Source organism: Cololabis saira, chromosome 13 (assembly GCF_033807715.1).
Source record: "Cololabis saira isolate AMF1-May2022 chromosome 13, fColSai1.1, whole genome shotgun sequence".
NCBI classification, from domain to species: Eukaryota; Metazoa; Chordata; class Actinopteri; order Beloniformes; family Belonidae; genus Cololabis; species Cololabis saira.
The window spans coordinates 6178358-6197068 of record NC_084599.1 but is presented as its reverse complement, the minus strand read 5'-3'; the positions used below and the strand labels follow the sequence as shown (position 1 = coordinate 6197068).

Below are 18711 nucleotides of genomic sequence, written 5' to 3'. Positions count from 1 at the left end.
CCCGTGGGAGGGGCCCCCACGACCATGGGAAGAGGCAGCCAGGGAATCCACAGTGGCGGCATGTGGCCAGGAGGCCCTCCCCCCCCAGGCCAACGACCCCCACCCAGCGAGAGGCCAGCCTGCCCGGAGAGACAGAGCCCCCACAAAAGCGGCCCTCCAGGACCAGAGGGGCGCCCCCCTGCAGAGGCAGTAGGGGGGACCCCCCAACAGGGCGACACCCGCGCGGACCCGACAACGGAGGGCCCCAGACCCAGGCATCCCATTCATCCATCCATTCACCCATCCGATTCCTATAATAATAATAATAGTATAATATATTAACAACAATAATAATAATATAACAATAATATTAATAACCATCTTTGTATAATAATAATATTAATAAATTATTACACTTTGTTGTCCTGCCAATGGAGGCCCAAATCCTCCAAGGCAGGACCCTTTCATACCACATTCTCACCGACAGGGATGCACATTCACGGCACTTCCTCGCAAGGGCAGGAAGTGTGCGCTCTGAATAGTACGTCCAAATTAATGCACACTACTGATATTTACTCAAAAGTGTGACGAATTTAAGTATACTTTTTAGTATATTATGTTTAGTATGGCATTTCGGATGCACCGATGGTCTTGTGAATGTGGATCACAATTTTATCTGTAAAAGGGTTTTAAATGGTCCTTTAACCCTGCCTTTTGAAAGTGGTTCCCCCAAAAGCTAAACACGGCCGAGTACATACCGAAATAAAGTATTTAAATACAGTTATAAATAACTGATCCAACAAAATGTTTATATTTTGAAACCAAGACCAGGAAAAGAGAGAGACAATATTCCCACGGAACAAAAAATGTATTCACTTTTTTTCACCGGAGACATTTGGTGTAACACCCGGCGGAAGTGAACAGGGGGCGTCAGAGCATCACGTATGTTTTGAATAGTTTTTCACTTTTATTGTGTTTTCCGTGGTCTGATCTGGATATCGTGGTGTTTCCAGTGAGGATGAGTTCGTCTGGGTCTCTGAGAGAGTTCATCAGTCAGCGACTAACTGCTGCTGCTGAAGAAATATTCACAGAGTTTGAAAAAACCATCGTCCAGTACGAAGAAGAGATCGACCGACAGAGAAGACTGCTGGACATCACCTGGAAACCGGAGATTAAACTACACAGAACAGGTAGGAAACTGCAGATTAAACTACACAGAACAGGTAGGAAACCGCAGATTAAACTACACAGAACAGGTAGGAAACCACACATTAAACTACACAGAACAGGTAGGAAACCACACATTAAACTACACAGAACAGGTAGGAAACCGGAGATTAAACTACACAGAACAGGTAGGAAACCACAGATTAAACTACAGGTCTGCAGACCCTGGGTGAAGTAAAATCCTCATTTAAAGGAGACCTATTATGGCATGTAATGTATATTTTAAACAGGCCTTGAATGTCTTAAAAATAATCAAAAACTTGTTTTTTGTACATAAATCAGAAATTCATCCAGTCTCTATTTTTACCGCTTCTAACCTTCTTCATAAGGGATTCTGAGGGTTCATGACGGATTCTGAGGGTTCATGACTGGGATTCTGCCAATGCAGAGCGACGTCGTCACACGGCGGCCATCTTGCTACAGGCAGCTCGCTCATTCATAACATTGTGTTTAATGGTGCATGTACTGCTTAAACAACCTTAACTTGCTCAATTCTCAACAGATTTTCAAACAGTTTGGTTTGTTATGAACGTCAGAGATGTAGTTATGACACTGCATACTTGTGAATAATTATAAACAATGAAAAACGTACTTTTGTATGAAAATAACAAGAAACAGTTAGATATGACATGGTATTTATATTACATCAATATTTCTATAGTATTCTTAGTAATATTTATATTTACCTTATAACATGTATATATATTATAACATTATAACATGTATTTATATGACATTATAACATGTTTATATATTATTACATTATGATGTATTTATATTATGACATTATAACATATGTGTATATATATATATATATATATATATATATATATATATGTATGTATACAGTGGGGAGAACAAGTATTTGATACACTGCTGATTTTGCAGGTTTTCCCACTTAAAAAAGCATGTAGAAGTCTGTAATTTTTATCATAGGTACTCTTCCACTGTGAGTGATGGAATCTAAAAAAAAATCCAGAAAATCACATTGTATGATTTTTAAGTAATTAATTTGCATTTTATTGCATGACATAAGTATTTGATACATCAGAAAAACAGAACTTAATATTTGGTACAGAAACCTTTGTTTGCAATTCCAGAGATCAGACGTTTCCTGTAGTTCTTGACCAGGTTTGCACACACTGCAGCAGGGATTTTGGCCCACTCCTCCATACAGATCTTCTCCAGATCCTTCAGGTTTCGGGGCTGTCGCTGGGCAATACGGACTTTCAGCTCCCTCCAAAGATTTTCTATTGGGTTCAGGTCTGGAGACTGGCTAGGCCACTCCAGGACCTTGAAATGCTTCTTACGGAGCCACTCCTTAGTTGCCCTGGCTGTGTGTTTCGGGTCGTTGTCATGCTGGAAGACCCAGCCACGACCCATCTTCAATGCTCTTACTGAGGGAAGGAGGTTGTTGGCCAAGATCTCGCGATACATGGCCCCATCCATCCTCCCCTCAATACGGTGCAGTCGTCCTGTCCCCTTTGCAGAAAAGCATCCCCAAAGAATGATGTTTCCACCTCCATGCTTCACGGTTGGGATGGTGTTCTTGGGGTTGTACTCATCCTTCTTCTTCCTCCAAACACGGCGAATGGAGTTTAGACCAAAAAGCTCTATTTTAGTCTCATCAGACCACATGACCGTCTCCCATTCCTCCTCTGGATCATCCAGATGGTCATTGGCAAACTTCAGACGGGCCTTGACATGCACTGGCTTGAGCAGGGGGACCTTGCGTGCGCTGCAGGATTTTAATCCATGACGGCGTAGTGTGTTACTAATGGTTTTCTTTGAGACTGTGGTCCCAGCTCTCTTCAGGTCATTGACCAGGTCCTGCCGTGTAGTTCTGGGCTGATCCCTCACCTTCCTCATGATCATTGATGCCCCACCAGGTGAGATTTAGCATGGAGCCCCAGACCGAGGGAGATTGACCGTCATCTTGAACTTCTTCCATTTTCTAATAATTGTGCCAACAGTTGTTGCCTTCTCACCAAGCTGCTTGCCTATTGTCCTGTAGCCCATCCCAGCCTTGTGCAGGTCTACAATTTTATCCCTGATGTCCTTACACAGCTCTCTGGTCTTGGCCATTGTGGAGAGATTGGAGTTTGTTTGATTGAGTGTGTGGACAGGTGTCTTTTATACAGGTAACGAGTTCAAACAGGTGCAGTTAATACAGGTAATGAGTGGAGAACAGGAGGGCTTCTTAAAGAAGAACTAACAGGTCTGTGAGAGCCGGAAGTCTTACTGGTTGACAAGTGATCAAATACTTATGTCATGCAATAAAATGCAAATTAATTACTTAAAAATCATACAATGTGATTTTCTGTATTTTTTTTTTAGATTCCATCACTCACAGTTGAAGAGTACCTATGATAAAAATTACAGACTTCTACTTGCTTTTCAAGTGGGAAAACCTGCAAAATCGGCAGTGTATCAAATACTTGTTCTCCCCACTGTATATATATATATATATATCATTATATATATATATATATATATATATATATGCATATATATGTATATATATATATATATATATATATATATATATAACATATATGCATCTCGTATTTCAGCTGACAAATTCTCTGTCAAAAAACAGCAATGAAAAGTAGTTATTTCATGAAAATACAACGAACTCCCGAGATATAACGTTGTCCTAACTCTTAAATCACTTTTATTTACTTAGCAAGCATGCTAAGATAACTAACAAAAACCTAACATACTATTAAAAACCTAACTTAAATCCTTTTTGGGCAGCATTTGGCCGCCCACTGAAGAGGCTTCGTTGTCAGCGACTAACTGCTGCTGCTGAAGAAATGTTCACAGAGTTTGAAAAAACCATCGTCCAGTACGAAGAAGAGATTGACCGACAGAGAAGACTGCTGGACATCACCTGGAAACCGGAGATTAAACTACACAGAACAGGTAGGAAACCTCAGATTAAACTACACAGAACATGTAGGAAACCACACATTAAACTACACAGAACAAGTAGGAAACCACACATTAAACTACACAGAACAAGTAGGAAACCACACATTAAACTACACAGAACAAGTAGGAAACCACACATTAAACTACACAGAACAGGTAGGAAATCATTTAAAGCTTCTTGTTCGGTGGATAATTTTAGCTCAATACATCATTTCAAGACCGCAGTGAAGTCTGTCATTAAGACATTTAGCAGAGATTGTTGGTAGTAGTAGTAGTAGTAGTAGTAGTAGTAGCAGTAGCAGTAGTATTAGTATTATTGTGGTTTCAACTCCAAACCACGCGACCCAGTGTCTCCCACACAAGTGAAGCTGAATTCTAGAACCAGGAGACAAATAAACACTAATTTTGTCTAAATTGCAGAGTCTCTCTCTCTCTGTGTGTCTAGCTGAATAATGGATCGGTGGATGCAGGACTGTGGTACACCAAGAGAGAAATGTTATGGCATACTTAATCTCATCGAACCAATAAAGAAGCAAAAGTCAGAACACTAAACACAATTTGGTGGCAAATGATCTCTGACATTATTTGGAAAACTGATTTCCAAAAGTTACCTAAAGAGGGACACGGCCAATACATGTGATAGAGTGAAGCAGGTGCACTTTTACATTTGTCACATGTAGGATCGACATCAGAATATATTCAAGAGTTTAGTTTTGGATATATCGTTGCGATGCACTACTTTAAATTGCAAAAGTGAGTGTCGGGAACACAAAGACGAAGAGTGAATCCGATCAAGTACTGAGTCCCATATATCATCTGTAAAAGGCTAATTTAGGTCTTGTTCCCAAGTTGTTTTATAACTGCCATTGAGGGGGAGTGTAATCTGGAAATAAGGTTGTATAGGTTAGATATGGTACCTTTAGCTGTGGGGTTGACAGAGAGAAAAATATTGAGAGGATTGACTTGAGGTTTGTGAGGGAACTGAGGTGTTACACCCTGTATGTAATTCCTAACTTGTAGAAATCTAAAGAAGTGGGTTTTGGCAATACCATAGTCTTCTGTCAGTTGACAAAAACAAGCAAAATGATTACCAGTATAAAGGTCTTTGAAGCATTTCAGACCTTTCTTGCGCCACATTTTATATGTGCTATCTACCATAGAAGGGACAAATAAATGGTTGGCTGCAATTGGACTTTGGAGTGAGAAAAACTGCAGTCCAAAACTTCTCCTAAATTGGGTCCAAATTAGCAAGGACTGTTTTACAACTGGATTACCCTTCGGGATACTTGAAGCAAGAGGACGTGCAGCGCCCAAAAGAGCAGGCAAGGAAACCGGGCTACTTGCGCACATCTCCATTAACACCGAAGCAGGACGAGAGGGTTCAAGATGGAAATGCATCCAGTACATCAAACATTGAATATTTGCTGCCCAGTATTAATACTGGAAATTAGGCAGAGCCATTCCTCCCACCTGCTTAGGTCTTTGGAGAAAGGCTTTCCGTAACTGTGAGTGTTTACCATTCCAAATATAAGATGTCATTAAATGGTCAAGGGCCATAAAAAAAGATTTTGGGATGAAAATCGGTAGACACTGAAATAGATATAGAAACTTTGGAAGCAACGTCATTTTATTGAATTTATTTTTCTAATCATAGACAAAGATAAAGGAGACCAATTAGATAGTGTTTTCCGCCTGATTAAATAGAGTGAGAAAATTTGAATTAAATAAATCTTTAAGGTCTCTAGTTACACATATTCCAAGATAGTTTAAGTGATCTTTAACCACCTTTAATGGGAAACCTGCAAAATTAAGTTTGAGGGCTTTTTATTAATAGGAAATAGTTCGCTTTTATTGTGTATTGTAGAGTGAAAAGAGAGAGAGGCGTACTTGTAGAGAAGAGGCTGGCTTTGAGAAAAACAGAAGTAAGTCGGCCGCATACAAGGAGACCTCAAGCTCAACTCCCGCCTTCCATATCAACTGTATCTTCCTGTTGCCACGCAAGGCAATCATAGAAGGTTCTAAACTTGTCATTGATCAATTTCTGGTAAGAAGTTATACCTCCTTTATCTGTCTGTACACCAGCAATAAGTTGCTTCGCTCCCAACCCACGCAGCGGATTGGCCAGGAGTTTGCCTGTTTTTTCGCCATGTTCATAATAGTAGCTTTTAGTCCTAAGTAACGGTCTTTCGACGAGGTGAAAAGTAAGATTAAATTCTGTCTGAAGCTTCAAGCGGTCCTTGTATAATTCAGGAGAAGGCGAATTTGAATATTGTCTATTGTTGAGGAATTTATCAAACCAGTTCAGAAGTCCGCTTTTGTGGTTTTATGAGGTTTTATTGAGCCGGCGGTGAGCACGTCTACACAGACCAGGGGTCTGGTTGAAATGCTGACCTCGAGTGATGTTATAACCAGATTTTTATACAAGAAGTTTAACAACAAAATGCAGGAATACACGAATCAGGCGAGAGACAAAAAGTAATTTACAGTCGGATGTGAATCGGGCCAAATGTCATTATCAGACATTTGGCATGACTGTCACAGACCTCCAAATCACCCCATAGGGTGCTCTCTTGATTCAAGTCTGTTTGAACCAACTTCCGAGGTGTCGGGATCTGCACGGGGGGTAGGAAGCTGAAGCTACCCCAAAAGGTGTTGAGTCCAGTTCAAAGCCCTGTAGGGGGTAGGGGCTGGAGCTTCCCATGACAATGTGGCTCGACACTATCTATGTTTAAAATCCGGTTAGCTATGTCAGTCGTATGGCGTGTGTCGAAGTGGAAGTTTCAGCCATAGGGTGTGAGGTAGAGAGCTAAGCATGAAGCTTTGATCAGTCCTGCATTAAGTATCTATATCCGGCTTTGGAGTGCTGCTGCATGGGTGGACTATCAGTTTATCATGTCTGAGGAAAGCAATGTCCCCTCTCTCACTTGCTGCTCTCAACTTCGGCATAAGTTCTTTCCTTTTTTGCCTAACCGAGTCTGTGTAGTCCTCATTAATGAAGATTTTAGTCCCCTTGAGGTTTTTTGCTCTCTGAAGTACTGCAGACCTGTCTTTGTATCTTAAAAGTTTTACCACTATGGGTCTGGGTCGTTCACCCATCGATGGTTTCCCGGTGCGATGTGCTCTCTCAATCTCAATGTCTCTGTGTAACTGCAACTTCTCTGAGAAGATCTTTTTCACTTTCTCCTCCGACTCTGTCCAAGTTTCTCCTGATGTCTCTACGATGCCATCTATTACCAGGTTGTTTCTTCTTGATTGCCCTTCTAGGTACTCTAATTTATCTGAGAGTACTAGAAGACTGTCACAGATTCATTATGTCAGCTTGAAGGGCTTTGCTGTGATCAGCTAGATTTGCATTGCTGCCTTTAATTTCGTCTGCCTCCTTCTGGGTAAACTGCAGGCTAGTTGTAATGTCCTGCACTTCTCTAGTCCATTCTCAAGTTAGTCAAGTCCATAATCATTTTCACAAAGCATTGAAAATTGTCTCGTTGCTGTTGGAGCAGAACTGTGAACATTTCTTTCTGCTTAGAAAGCAGATCATTTACGTGCTCCAGCGAGACTTGCTCATCCTCGTGTATAGTTGCCGCGTTTTTGGGCCCCATTGCAGTGTCGGCGTCATGGGGGGGCACCAGGGGGCAGTGCCCGCTTACTTCAGTCACTGTGCCCCCTCACTTTTCGTCTTTGGCGGTAAACAAATTTCCCGAAAGCTAACTATTCCGAAGGAGAGATTGCGAACGAAAGAGAGATTGCGAACCTGAGCTGAGTGTGTCCTGTGTGTTTTCCTCTAAAGCCTTTTTCACATAGAAGGCGCACAGCGGCGGCCGCCGCCGGCTTTCCCATTCATTGTGTACCGTGTATACTCTTTTAACAATAAAATGTTCATTTAAAATAAAATATAGCATTTCCATGCCTCATATCAGGATCAATTGAATCATTTATCAATATGTGGTTATGAAACTTTTTTTTGGTGGCCAAGCAACTTGCAACAAACATGTTCAGGGGTGACACAGTTCCTTGTATCATGGTGTGCTGAAGTAGGGAAAGATCTCAAACATGCAGGACCAGAGTTGGAGACCCAAGCGCGCCCTGCTTTGCTCCGAGTCTGCGCCCACTCGCCCCCGACTCTGCTCCACCTGCGCGGACTCTGCGCCGAGTCTGCGCCACCCCGTTCTATGTGAAAAAGGCTAAACTCAGAGGGGGAACACTGAGTCTTTTTTTAGACATTTTGTTCACATTTTCACTGTCAACTGCGGATTCTGCAGAATCCATGGTGTTTTCCTCTTTGCAGCAAGTTTAAACAAATCCTCCTCCATTACACTATCCTCCTCTCCATCCAACACAGACTCTGCCATCTCGCTCTGTACACCGGTCGCTTCGCTCTGCACAAAAACCTGCGCCCCACTTTGCGCTTCGCCCGGCGCTTCGCCCCCTGTGATTTTGGTGAATATTGCTATTTGTTCATGGGTTTTCAATAGTTTTATAAAGTCTTGGAGTTTATGCAAATGGAGATTCTCCTGTAGCGGTCTGAACGAGGTCCTTAGTTTGGTTTGGGTTTGTCATTTTTGAGCAGGACTGTAAAATATGCGGCTTGTTCAGAGGGATTAATACCATTTTCCTATGTCCATTTGTCTCCCCAGAACTCCAGCATCATTTCATCCGGGTTGCTAATGAGGTTCTTCCTGGCCAGCAGCTCTGTAACCAGGACAGGAACCTCAGACTGGACCAGAAGGAACCAGATCCTCCACAGGTTAAGGAGGAAATGAAGGATGCTTCAGTTCAGGTTGAACTGAAGCAGGAGATTGATGTCATCATGGTGACTCCAACTTCTGGTGAAAGTGGCCACAGTGAACCAGAACCAAACATGGATCAGGTCCAACTTCAGAACTCTCCAGTAACTGGGAAACTGGATCAGCAAGAAACAAAGTACGAACAATCAACTAGAAATGAAGATGCCGGTACAGATATGGACAACTCTCCCATGCCGGAGAGTCGTGGTGACTCTGATGCAGGTAATGAATCTGTAAACTTTCAGAACAAATATTGTCATGAACGGTAACTGGAGTTGAAAGATGACGACCACGTCGACTCAATTCGGCATTTATCTGGCCGCTTATTAAAGGTATAGTCTGTAATGTTGGAGAGCTAGCAAGATTTGAAAGTGGCACCTCCTCTAAGCCCCACCCCCTCCTCCCCCTCCCGTCAGCGCTCCGTCCAAAGCCACGCCCCCACAAACTTTGGGGAACGCGCATTTGCAGGAGTCCAGTTTTCCAGGACATTTTGGACAGCACATTTTCAACAAAACTACCCCATGTCTCATTCACCTGTAAGTGAGGCCAGTTTTAGGGGGGGCAGGGGTGGGCTGTGCCCACCCAAACGTGCATCCTGCCCACCCAATCAAAGTTATGGGGATCCTTTATTTTTTTATAAATCTAAAAAAATATCACAGAATATCTGTACCGTTTCTGATTGGGTCGGCACTGCGCATCATTTTTAGACACAACAATGAACACATACCGCAAAAGTTGTGTCTCGGCGGAGGGACCCGGCGTCCCAGCAAAATGAGAAACAGAGAAGTTCAGAACAGCAGACAGAGCCCACACTGAAGGCTGATTTATGGTTCCGCGTTACACCAACGCAGAATGGTGCGCGTCGCCGCATACTCTACGCCGTAGGCTATGCCGTACCCTACGGCATAGCCGTGGCTCCAGAGCCTGCAAAGCACCGCAGCGCACCCCCACCTGCACCGGCGCTCTCCGCCCTCGCCGGGATGGAGACGCCTCCATCCCCACGGACCCCCATACTGGGGGGGTGGTATTTTTGGCTGCGTTTTCTCGTTTTCTGCGCCATTCTTCAGCAAACATGACTGAGTGTGTGAAGTTTTCCGACAAGATTTTTGACGTGACCAGTGCACGCATGGGACAGAGGGGGGCATGGGCGGGACTTAAAATGAAGGCATCTGATTGGCCAATCCTCTGGTCCTCTGACCAATCCGTGACGTTCGGTGCGCAAAAAACAGATTGGTCAGAGTTTTTACAGGCTGTCATAAGAGGTCGGATTTTTTTCTTTCCTTTTTCTGAACACATTATTCACTGGCTACTCTCAGGATGGAAGGACCATTTCACTCATTATAACAATAAATGTTTTTGAATACGGTTACAGACTATACCTTTAACTGGGAACCACACACACGGTACATACACTTGCTTGGTATGAACGCACTCTGATGACGTCACATCGCGATTACGGTAGCCTGTTTGTCGCCTATTATTACATCTCCCCCTTAAAGGAGCATGAGGCTCCTTTTTATAATAATAATAATAATAAATTGTATTTATAGAGCGCATTTTCACCTGAAGAACAAGTCTCAAAGCGCTTACAATAAAGATTAGAAAAAAAGAAATGAGACTCTCTAGCGCCACCCTTCACCACGACAGCCGTTGGGGGTACTGCAGTCAACCGCGAAGCCGGCACGGGAGAGCGGGGAGAACGCGCATGCAGCGTCATGTGACGTCACATCTGCAGGACAGTGCGGGAAATTCGGGACCGAATTGCAGCACATTTTGCAGCACACAGCCTGTTCAAGGCAACGGAGAGATATGCTAGAGGGCTCATTCTTTTTGGTACCGGTAAGCAGACTTGGTCTGGATGTCCTTTTGCTGGACTTAATATCGGTCCGCAGGTGCAGGTTGTAACTTGTTCTCCAGCATAGGAAGTGTCGTCCGGATGCACCTCCCCACCATAAGCGAAGCTGGGCTCACCCCTGTCGAAGCACTAGGGGTCGCTCTGTAGCACATCAGAGCAAGATGTGGATCAGGCTGTTTTAAGATGTGTTTCGCAGTCTGAACGGCACGCTCCGCAGCGCTGTTAGCCTGGGGGTAATGGGGGCTAGACGTCGTGTGCACAAACCCATACTCCCGGCTGAAGTCTTGAAACCACCCACATGAGAGAAGCCGTATTCCTGTAACACCTGCGGTAAAAGCTTCTCCCAAGCCAGTCACCTGACCAATCACATACGGGGTCACACGGGACAGAAGCCTTCCTGTGAAATGTGCGGTAAAACCTTTGCCGCCGGTACCTGTTTGACTATCCGCTTGCGGACCCACACAGGAGAGAAGCCGTATTTCTGTCAGATCTGCAGTAAAAGATTCGCCAAGGCCGGCAACATGAAGGCGCACGTGAGGAGGCATGCTGACGTCAAGCCCTTTTGTTGTCAGAACTGTGGTAAATCTTTTGGACAACTGTCTGCTTTGAAAGTCCACATGAACAAGTCCTGCAGGCCACAACATCCCAGCAACGGCATCTCAGGAAATGTTTGAACCTTTCCGAACAAGGAAATCAGATGGAGTGAGAGCCAAAGCTTGTATTCACATAAGGATGACCACTCTGACACAAAAACAATAACAGCATGAAAACTTGATTTTTCTACCTTACAGTTCTGTACAAATCTGTTACTTTCGAAATGTCACCATCAGTACATATAAAAGTCCTGTGATTTTGGTGAATATTGTTATTTGTTCATGGGTTTTCAATAGTTTTATAAAGTCTTGGAGGTTATGCAAATGGAGATTGTCCTGTAGAGGTCTGAAGGGTCTCCCGTAGAGGTCTGAAGGGTCTCCCGTAGAGGTCTGAAGGGTCTCCGTAGAGATCTGAAGGATCTCCGTAGAGGTCTGAGGGATCTCCCGTAGAGGTCTGAGGGATCTCCCGTAGAGGTCTGAAGGATCTCCCGTAGAGGTCTGAAGGATCTCCCGTAGAGGTCTGAGGGATCTCCCGTAGAGGTCTGAAGGATCTCCCGTAGAGGTCTGAAGGATCTCCCGTAGGGGTCTGAAGGATCTCCCGTAGAGGTCTGAAGGATCTCCCGTAGGGGTCTGAAGGATCTCCCGTAGAGGTCTGAAGGATCTCCCGTAGGGGTCTGAAGGATCTCCCGTAGAGGTCTGAAGGATCTCCCGTAGGGGTCTGAAGGATCTCCCGTAGAGGTCTGAGGGATCTCCCGTAGAGGTCTGAGGGATCTCCCGTAGGGGTCTGAAGGATCTCCCGTAGAGGTCTGAAGGATCTCCCGTAGGGGTCTGAAGGATCTCCCGTAGAGGTCTGAAGGATCTCCCGTAGGGGTCTGAAGGATCTCCCGTAGGGGTCTGAGGGATCTCCCGTAGAGGTCTGAAGGAGGTCCCTAGTTTGGTTTGGGTTTGTCATTTTTGAGCAGGACTCTAAAATATGCGGCTTGTTCAGAGGGGTTAATACCATTTTCCTATGTCCATTTGTCTCCCCAGAACTCCAACATGATTTCATCCGGGTTGCTAATGAGGTTCTTCCTGGCCAGCAGCTCTGTAACCAGGACAGGAACCTCAGATTGGACCAGAAGGAACCAGATCCTCCACAGGTTAAGGAGGAAATGAAGGATGGTCAGGTTGAACTGAAGCAGGAGACTGATGTCGTCATGGTGACTCCAACTACTGGTGTAAGTGGCCACAGTGAACCAGAACCAAACATGGATCAGGTCCAACTTCAGAAGCCTCCAGTAACTGGGAAACTGAATCAGCAAGAAACAAAGTACCAACAATCAAGTGACTTGACCTGCAAATTTTGTGGTAAAAAATGCCTCAGAAATTCCCACTTGGTGGAACACACTCGGATCCACACAGGAGAGAAGCCGTATTCCTGTCAGATCTGCGGTAAAAGATTCGCCAGCAGCGGCAACATGAAGTCTCACGTGAGCAGCCATTCTGGATTCAGGCCCGTGTGTCCGAACTGTGGTAAATCTTTTGGACAACTGTCTGCTTTGAAAGCCCACATGATCAAGTCCTGCAAGCCACAATTCCCCGACAATTTAACATGGAGCGCACTTGGAGCGGAGCCAGAGACGGATTAAAAAAAGTGTTTCCATTAAACTTTTGCGATAAATGTCTGAAAAAGGGTTTTTGTGTGTGTGTGTGTGTGTGTGTGTGTGTGTGTGTGTTTGTGTGTGTTTGTGTGTGTGTGTGTGTGTGTGTGTGTGTGTGTGTGTGTCTGTGTCTGTGTCTGTGTGTGTGTGTGTGTGTGTGTGTGTGTAAGCTATAAAAAAAATTGTTTGTTGCTTTTTGTGGTTATTTGTAATAAATATAGGATCGGATCAGCACGAGATGTTGTTTTTGAATAAAAATCTTTCTAAAAAATGAAAACATGTTCTTTTTTTATTATTGATTGTCATTTCTTCTATCATTTAATATTCAATCACACTTGGTTCTACCAAAGGTTATTGGTTCCTTCCCCAGAGGGCCCGATTTACTAAGATCCTAAATAAAGAGTACTAAATTGCGTGTGCACTGAAAAAGTTTGCGCGTGCTGTTTGCGTGTGGTTTGCGGGTGATCAACTAAGATTGCGTGCGCAATTGATAACAGGTGCAAACAGCAGTATTTAAATGAGGTGTTGTGTGTCTTGAGGTGTTGCGTGTCTTAAGGTTTGCGAGCGCAGATCTGCGCCATGGAGAGTCTGGATGGAATGCACAGTCACAAGTCACAAGCGCAAAATGAAATTTGACGAGTTGGAGTTAGAGATATTAGTGGAAGAGGCAAATAAACACATTCATGAACTACAGAAAAGAAATTTAAACATTACCAAAAGAAACGCAATATCGGAGAAAACCTGCGATAGAATAAATGCAGTTGGTAACACAAAAAACGGAAAAACGTCTGGTTTTTCATATTTCAATTTTAGGCACAGATCAAAAATACGAAATAGAAAAACGGGCCACAGGACTGAATTTGATTTTAATATTGAATTGGTCGGGTTTGCGTGACCCGGCGGTGCTCGGCATGATCTGAGGAGAAAAAGACATCAGACACAGAGCTGGAGAGCGCTTTGATTAATCTATTTATGAGTTAAGTTTTTATTCAGATGTCCACAGTATAGGCCAATGCAAATATTATATATTATATAGCAAACACTGACAGTAAATGTGTGACAGACGGGACCATCATATGGCCGAAAGAAGAGAAGTGTTCATAACAGCGCACAGAGCGCACACTAAAGGCTGATTTATGGTTCCGCGTCACACCAACGCAGAACCGACGGCGTAGGGTACGCGGCGACGCACAACGCACCGCGACCCTACTCCGTCGATTTAACGCAGAAGTGTGGGAATTGCAGAAAAACGCGGAGACAATTTCCCATTCAAAAAACGTGTGTTGTTTTATTAGAAAACTTCAGAACACTGAAACACAAAATGGAGCTGTCCAGCAGCTAGAACCGCATGGAGCTCAACGTCATGACCACATTTAAAGGGGCCTCATCCCTGAACCATACTAGTTGCATGAAGGACAATATACTGCATTTAATAATGAACGGTGTGTGGGACCATACTTGATGAATAAGGTGAATTATGTCCGTAACATTCACTACACAGGTCCCCCCAGAATTCACCATATTTGAAAAAAAGAAAAACACATCAGTCACCGGGGAGGGGGGCGTATCAACCGTCCACAGCGGCTGCGCTGTACCGGAGGCTGATTCGAGCTGACTGCGGCAGGGGTCACGTCGTGACACAGGTGCGGGGCAGGCAGCGCGGGAGGCTGGGGAGGGGGGGGAACAGGGGGCGGGGGCCGAGCGGGAGGCCGCCCCCGTCGTGGGGGTTGGGCGAGTTCAACAGGCTTACCCACGTCTAAGTGAGCTGGTTTGAGGCGGTCGATGGAGAGGCGCTCCGGTTTACCGCCCATGTCCACCACAAAATGTTTGTCCCCTGCCTCCAAAACCCGGAATGGGCCCTCGTAGGGCGGGCGTAGCGGTCCCCGGTGGGCATTGCGGCGAATGAAAACATAATCAGCCGCCTTAAGTGCAGCCGGGACGTGCGACTGAGGCAGGCCGTGATGGGAAGTAGGGACAGGTGCAAAAAGTCTTGCATTGTCCAGCAGAGCGGACCGCTGGAGAGCAGCAGACCAAGGAACCGTGGCATTAGGGACAAAATCCCCTGGAACCCGCAGCGGCTGCCCATAAACAAGCTCGGCAGATGAGGACTGTAGGTCCTCCTTTGGCGCGGTCCTGATGCCCAGCATCACCCATAAGAATTTGTCAACCCAGTTATTGTCTTTGAGGCTGGCACGCAGGGCAGCTTTCATTGACCTGTGAAACCGTTCAATAAGACCGTTAGCCTGTGGGTGATAGGCAGTAGTGCGGTGGAGTTTAACTCCGAGGTTCTGTGCCACAGCGGTCCACAGTTCAGACGTGAACTGTGCGCCTCGGTCAGAGGATATATCTGACGGAGTGCCAAAACGAGCAACCCAGGTGCTGAGAAAAGCCCGTGCCACCTCCACAGATGCCACCGACGTCAATGGCACTGCCTCAGGCCAGCGGGTTGTCCTGTCAACCATGGTCAACAGGTACGAGAAACCGTGAGAGGAGGGCAGAGGGCCGACCAGATCCACATTAACATGGTCAAAACGTCTCTCAGGAACCGGGAACAACTCTAGCGGGGCTTTAGTGTGGCGGTGGACCTTGGCTCGTTGGCACTCGACACAGGTGTTAGCCCAGTCCCTAACGTCCTTCTTGAGGCCGTGCCGGACAAATTTTGCCGCAACCAGTCTCTGCGACGCCTTCGAACCCGGATGTGAGAGACCATGTATGGCATCAAACACCTGTCGTCTCCACCCTGAGGGAACAATGGGCCGAGGACTGCCCGTGGAGACGTCGCACAGGAGCGTGGTACTAGTATCACCAAAGACCACGTCCTCGATCTTAAGCCCTGTGGTAGAGGCCTTCAGGAGCTGCACGTCAGGGTCCATGGCCTGATCTGCTGCCATGCGGGCATAATCAAAACCAAGATGGACCGCCCGAGCCACAGCCCGTGACAGGCAGTCTGCAACGTGGTTGTTCTTACCGGCAACATGCCGCAAGTCCGTGGTGAACTCGGAAATGAACAACAGATGACGTTGCTGGCGGGCGGACCACGGCTCAGCCACCTTAGCCATGGCAAAAGTCAGTGGCTTGTGGTCGACAAAAGCAGTGAAATGTCGTCCTTCCAGCAGGGAACGAAAGTGTCTGATGGCGAGGTAGAGACCAAGCAGCTCCCGATCGAAAGTGCTGTACTTTCGCTCGCTGGGACGCAACTGACGGCTAAAGAAGGCCAGTGGCTGCCAGGCCCCGTCTACCCACTGCTCGTAAACCGCACCAACAGCGTAATCTGAGGCGTCTGAGGTGATGGCAATGGAGGCTGTTGGGGAAGGATGCGCCAGCATGGTGGCGTCCGCCAGGGCTGCTTTGGTGGCAGCAAAAGCCTTGTCCATGCACTCAGACCAGTTCACAAGGTGCTTAGGTTTACCTTTCAAGGCCTCATGCAAGGGTTGCATGAGCTGAGCAGCTTGAGGGATGAAGCGGTGGTAAAAGTTCACCATGCCAAGGAATTCTTGCAGGGATTTTACGGTCAGCGGGCGCGGGAACCGCGTGACCGCCTCCACTTTTGATGGGAGAGGGACTGCACCATCCTTAGTAACCCTGTGTCCCAGAAAGTCAATGGTGGAGAGACCAAATTGGCACTTGGCAGGGTTAACAATCAGCCCGTGTCGGCTAAGCCGCTCAAAAAGAGCTCGGAGGTGTGACAGGTGCTGAGATTTGGAAGCACTCGCTACCAAGATGTCATCCAGGTACACGAAAAGAAAAGGCAAGTCCCGTAACACAGAGTCCATTAGGCGTTGAAAAGACTGGGCTGCATTTTTAAGGCCAAATGGCATGCGCAGGAACTCGAAAAGACCAAATGGTGTGATCACAGCTGTTTTGGGAATGTCCAGCGTGTGTACCGGCACCTGATGATATCCTCGGACGAGGTCCACCTTGGAAAAAATCACCTTACCCGCCAGGTGCGCTTAAAAATCCTGTATGTTCGGGACCGGGTATCGGTCAGGTGACGTTGCGTCATTAAGCCGCCGGTAGTCACCACACAGGCGCCAGCCGCCCCCTGGCTTGGGGACAATGTGGAGAGGCGACGCCCACGGGCTGTCGGAGCGGCGGACTATACCTAGGCGTTCCATGTTTGCAAACTCAGCCTTTGCAACGCCAAGCTTGGTCGGGTCGCCGGCGCTCAAGGCCACTACTGAGCGCCGGCCCGGGCGTTTCCCGGCCCGCCAAAACTGCACGGCGAACGGCACTTGGTAGCCTTGGGTCCGAACTTTGTGTGATAAAAACACAAGCCGACCTGTTGTGGAGCAGAAGAGTGTTGCCGGGGAGAAGCGGCCGCAGCAACGAGCGCGGAGCCGTCCCGCGTCCCCGGAGCGGGCTGCGCGGGGAGAAACGCGGCCACAAACTCTCCCTGACTCGCCAGAAAAAACTTATCAGCCTCCTCAGCCAGTCTCCGACAGTCAGTGATCGCGGTGTTGGCCAGAGCAGCCCTGACTTGGGAGGGCAGCTGACGCAGAAAAAGTTGGGTGAAAAGAAAATCGGGTCTGTGTTCACCCAGGAGATCCAGCATGCGGTCCATGAGCTCGGACGGCTTGCTGTCACCCAGTCCCTGAAGGGAGAAAAGCCTGCTGGCTCTCTCAGCATCCGACAGTTCAAACGTCTTCAACAGGTGAGACTTGAGAGCTATATATTTATCCGTCGCCGGGGGATTTTTAAGAAGGCTCACCACTCTGGATGCAGTTGAATTTCCGAGAGCCGACACAACGTAGTAGTATTTCGTCGTATCGGCGGTGATCTCCCGCAGCGCGAACTGCGCTTCAGTCTGGGCGAACCATGCAGATGCCGACGATTCCCAGAATTCGGGGAGTTTGAGGGTAACAGCGTTCGTAGACATGGTCGTGTGTCGTGTCTCTGGATACGTCCAGCAGACAAACGTCGGGGTCACCAGTGTGGGAATTGCAGAAAAACGCGGAGACAATTTCCCATTCAAAAAACGTGTGTTGTTTTATTAGAAAACTTCAGAACACTGAAACACAAAATGGAGCTGTCCAGCAGCTAGAACCGCATGGAGCTCAACGTCATGACCACATTTAAAGGGGCCTCATCCCTGAACCATACTAGTTGCATGAAGGACAATATACTGCATTTAATAATGAACGGTGTGTGGGACCATACTTGATGAATAAGGTGAATTATGTCCGTAACATTCACTACAGAAGCATAATTCAGGCGAAGCTGCAGTCTCTGCGCTGATACTGACACCGGGTCGGAGCGGATTTGGTCATGATGTTTAACCTGTGTTTTGTGATTAATAAGCACGGGTTTTAATTAAATGTAATTTACGAAGGATGATTTCACGTTTCACTTATCAATATGATAAGTAATCAATAAAATACAAATTGGCACAAAGGCTTGGCCTGCTTGTGGGCGAGTGGAGGGGGGCACAATAAGAGAAGGTGGCAAGATATAAGGCGGAGAACTAAAGAAAAAGTGGCCTTTAATAAAACTTGTGCAACCATTTTTAAAATAGCATGCAGCAGAATAAAGACTCTCTCTCTGCGTATTCTTTGATTTTGGATGTCGCCTCCTTGCCACAATAACGGCAGCAGCAGATTAGCACCTTCCTTTCGAACGTATTAAATACAGACGCAATCCCAATACGCGCAATTACTTTCAGGCTTGGTAAATCTCATTGCGCGTGGTAAATGGAGCAATTT

At 46.3% G+C, this 18711-nt stretch overlaps 1 protein-coding gene across 2 annotated transcripts; it reads left to right on the top strand.

Moving 5' to 3' along the window:
• Window positions 1–499: 499 nt before the first annotated feature.
• On the top strand, window positions 500–13245 carry LOC133458019 (zinc finger protein with KRAB and SCAN domains 8-like). Of its 2 annotated transcripts, XM_061737481.1 has the most exons (5): window positions 887–921; window positions 993–1169; window positions 3964–4131; window positions 8775–9146; window positions 12402–13245. In XM_061737481.1, exons 2-5 carry the CDS (start codon window positions 998–1000, stop codon window positions 12998–13000), a joined length of 1311 nt encoding a protein of 436 aa, XP_061593465.1. In that variant the 5' UTR covers window positions 887–921; window positions 993–997; the 3' UTR covers window positions 13001–13245. The 2 variants fall into 2 exon arrangements, with proteins under 2 accessions (XP_061593464.1, XP_061593465.1); XM_061737480.1 differs by having other exon boundaries at window positions 500–1169.
• Window positions 13246–18711: the final 5466 nt, after the last annotated feature.

What these genes read in the sequence shown, in the direction of transcription:
- LOC133458019 (XM_061737480.1), top strand. Translation starts at nt 998, where the DNA reads ATGAGTTCGTCTGGGTCTCTGAGAGAGTTCATCAGTCAGCGACTAACT. An exon ending in GATTAAACTACACAGAACAG is followed by an intron (nt 1,170 to 3,963) that starts GTAGGAAACTGC and finishes CTTTTTGGGCAG; the next exon opens with CATTTGGCCGCCCACTGAAG. An exon ending in GATTAAACTACACAGAACAG is followed by an intron (nt 4,132 to 8,774) that starts GTAGGAAACCTC and finishes TTGTCTCCCCAG; the next exon opens with AACTCCAGCATCATTTCATC.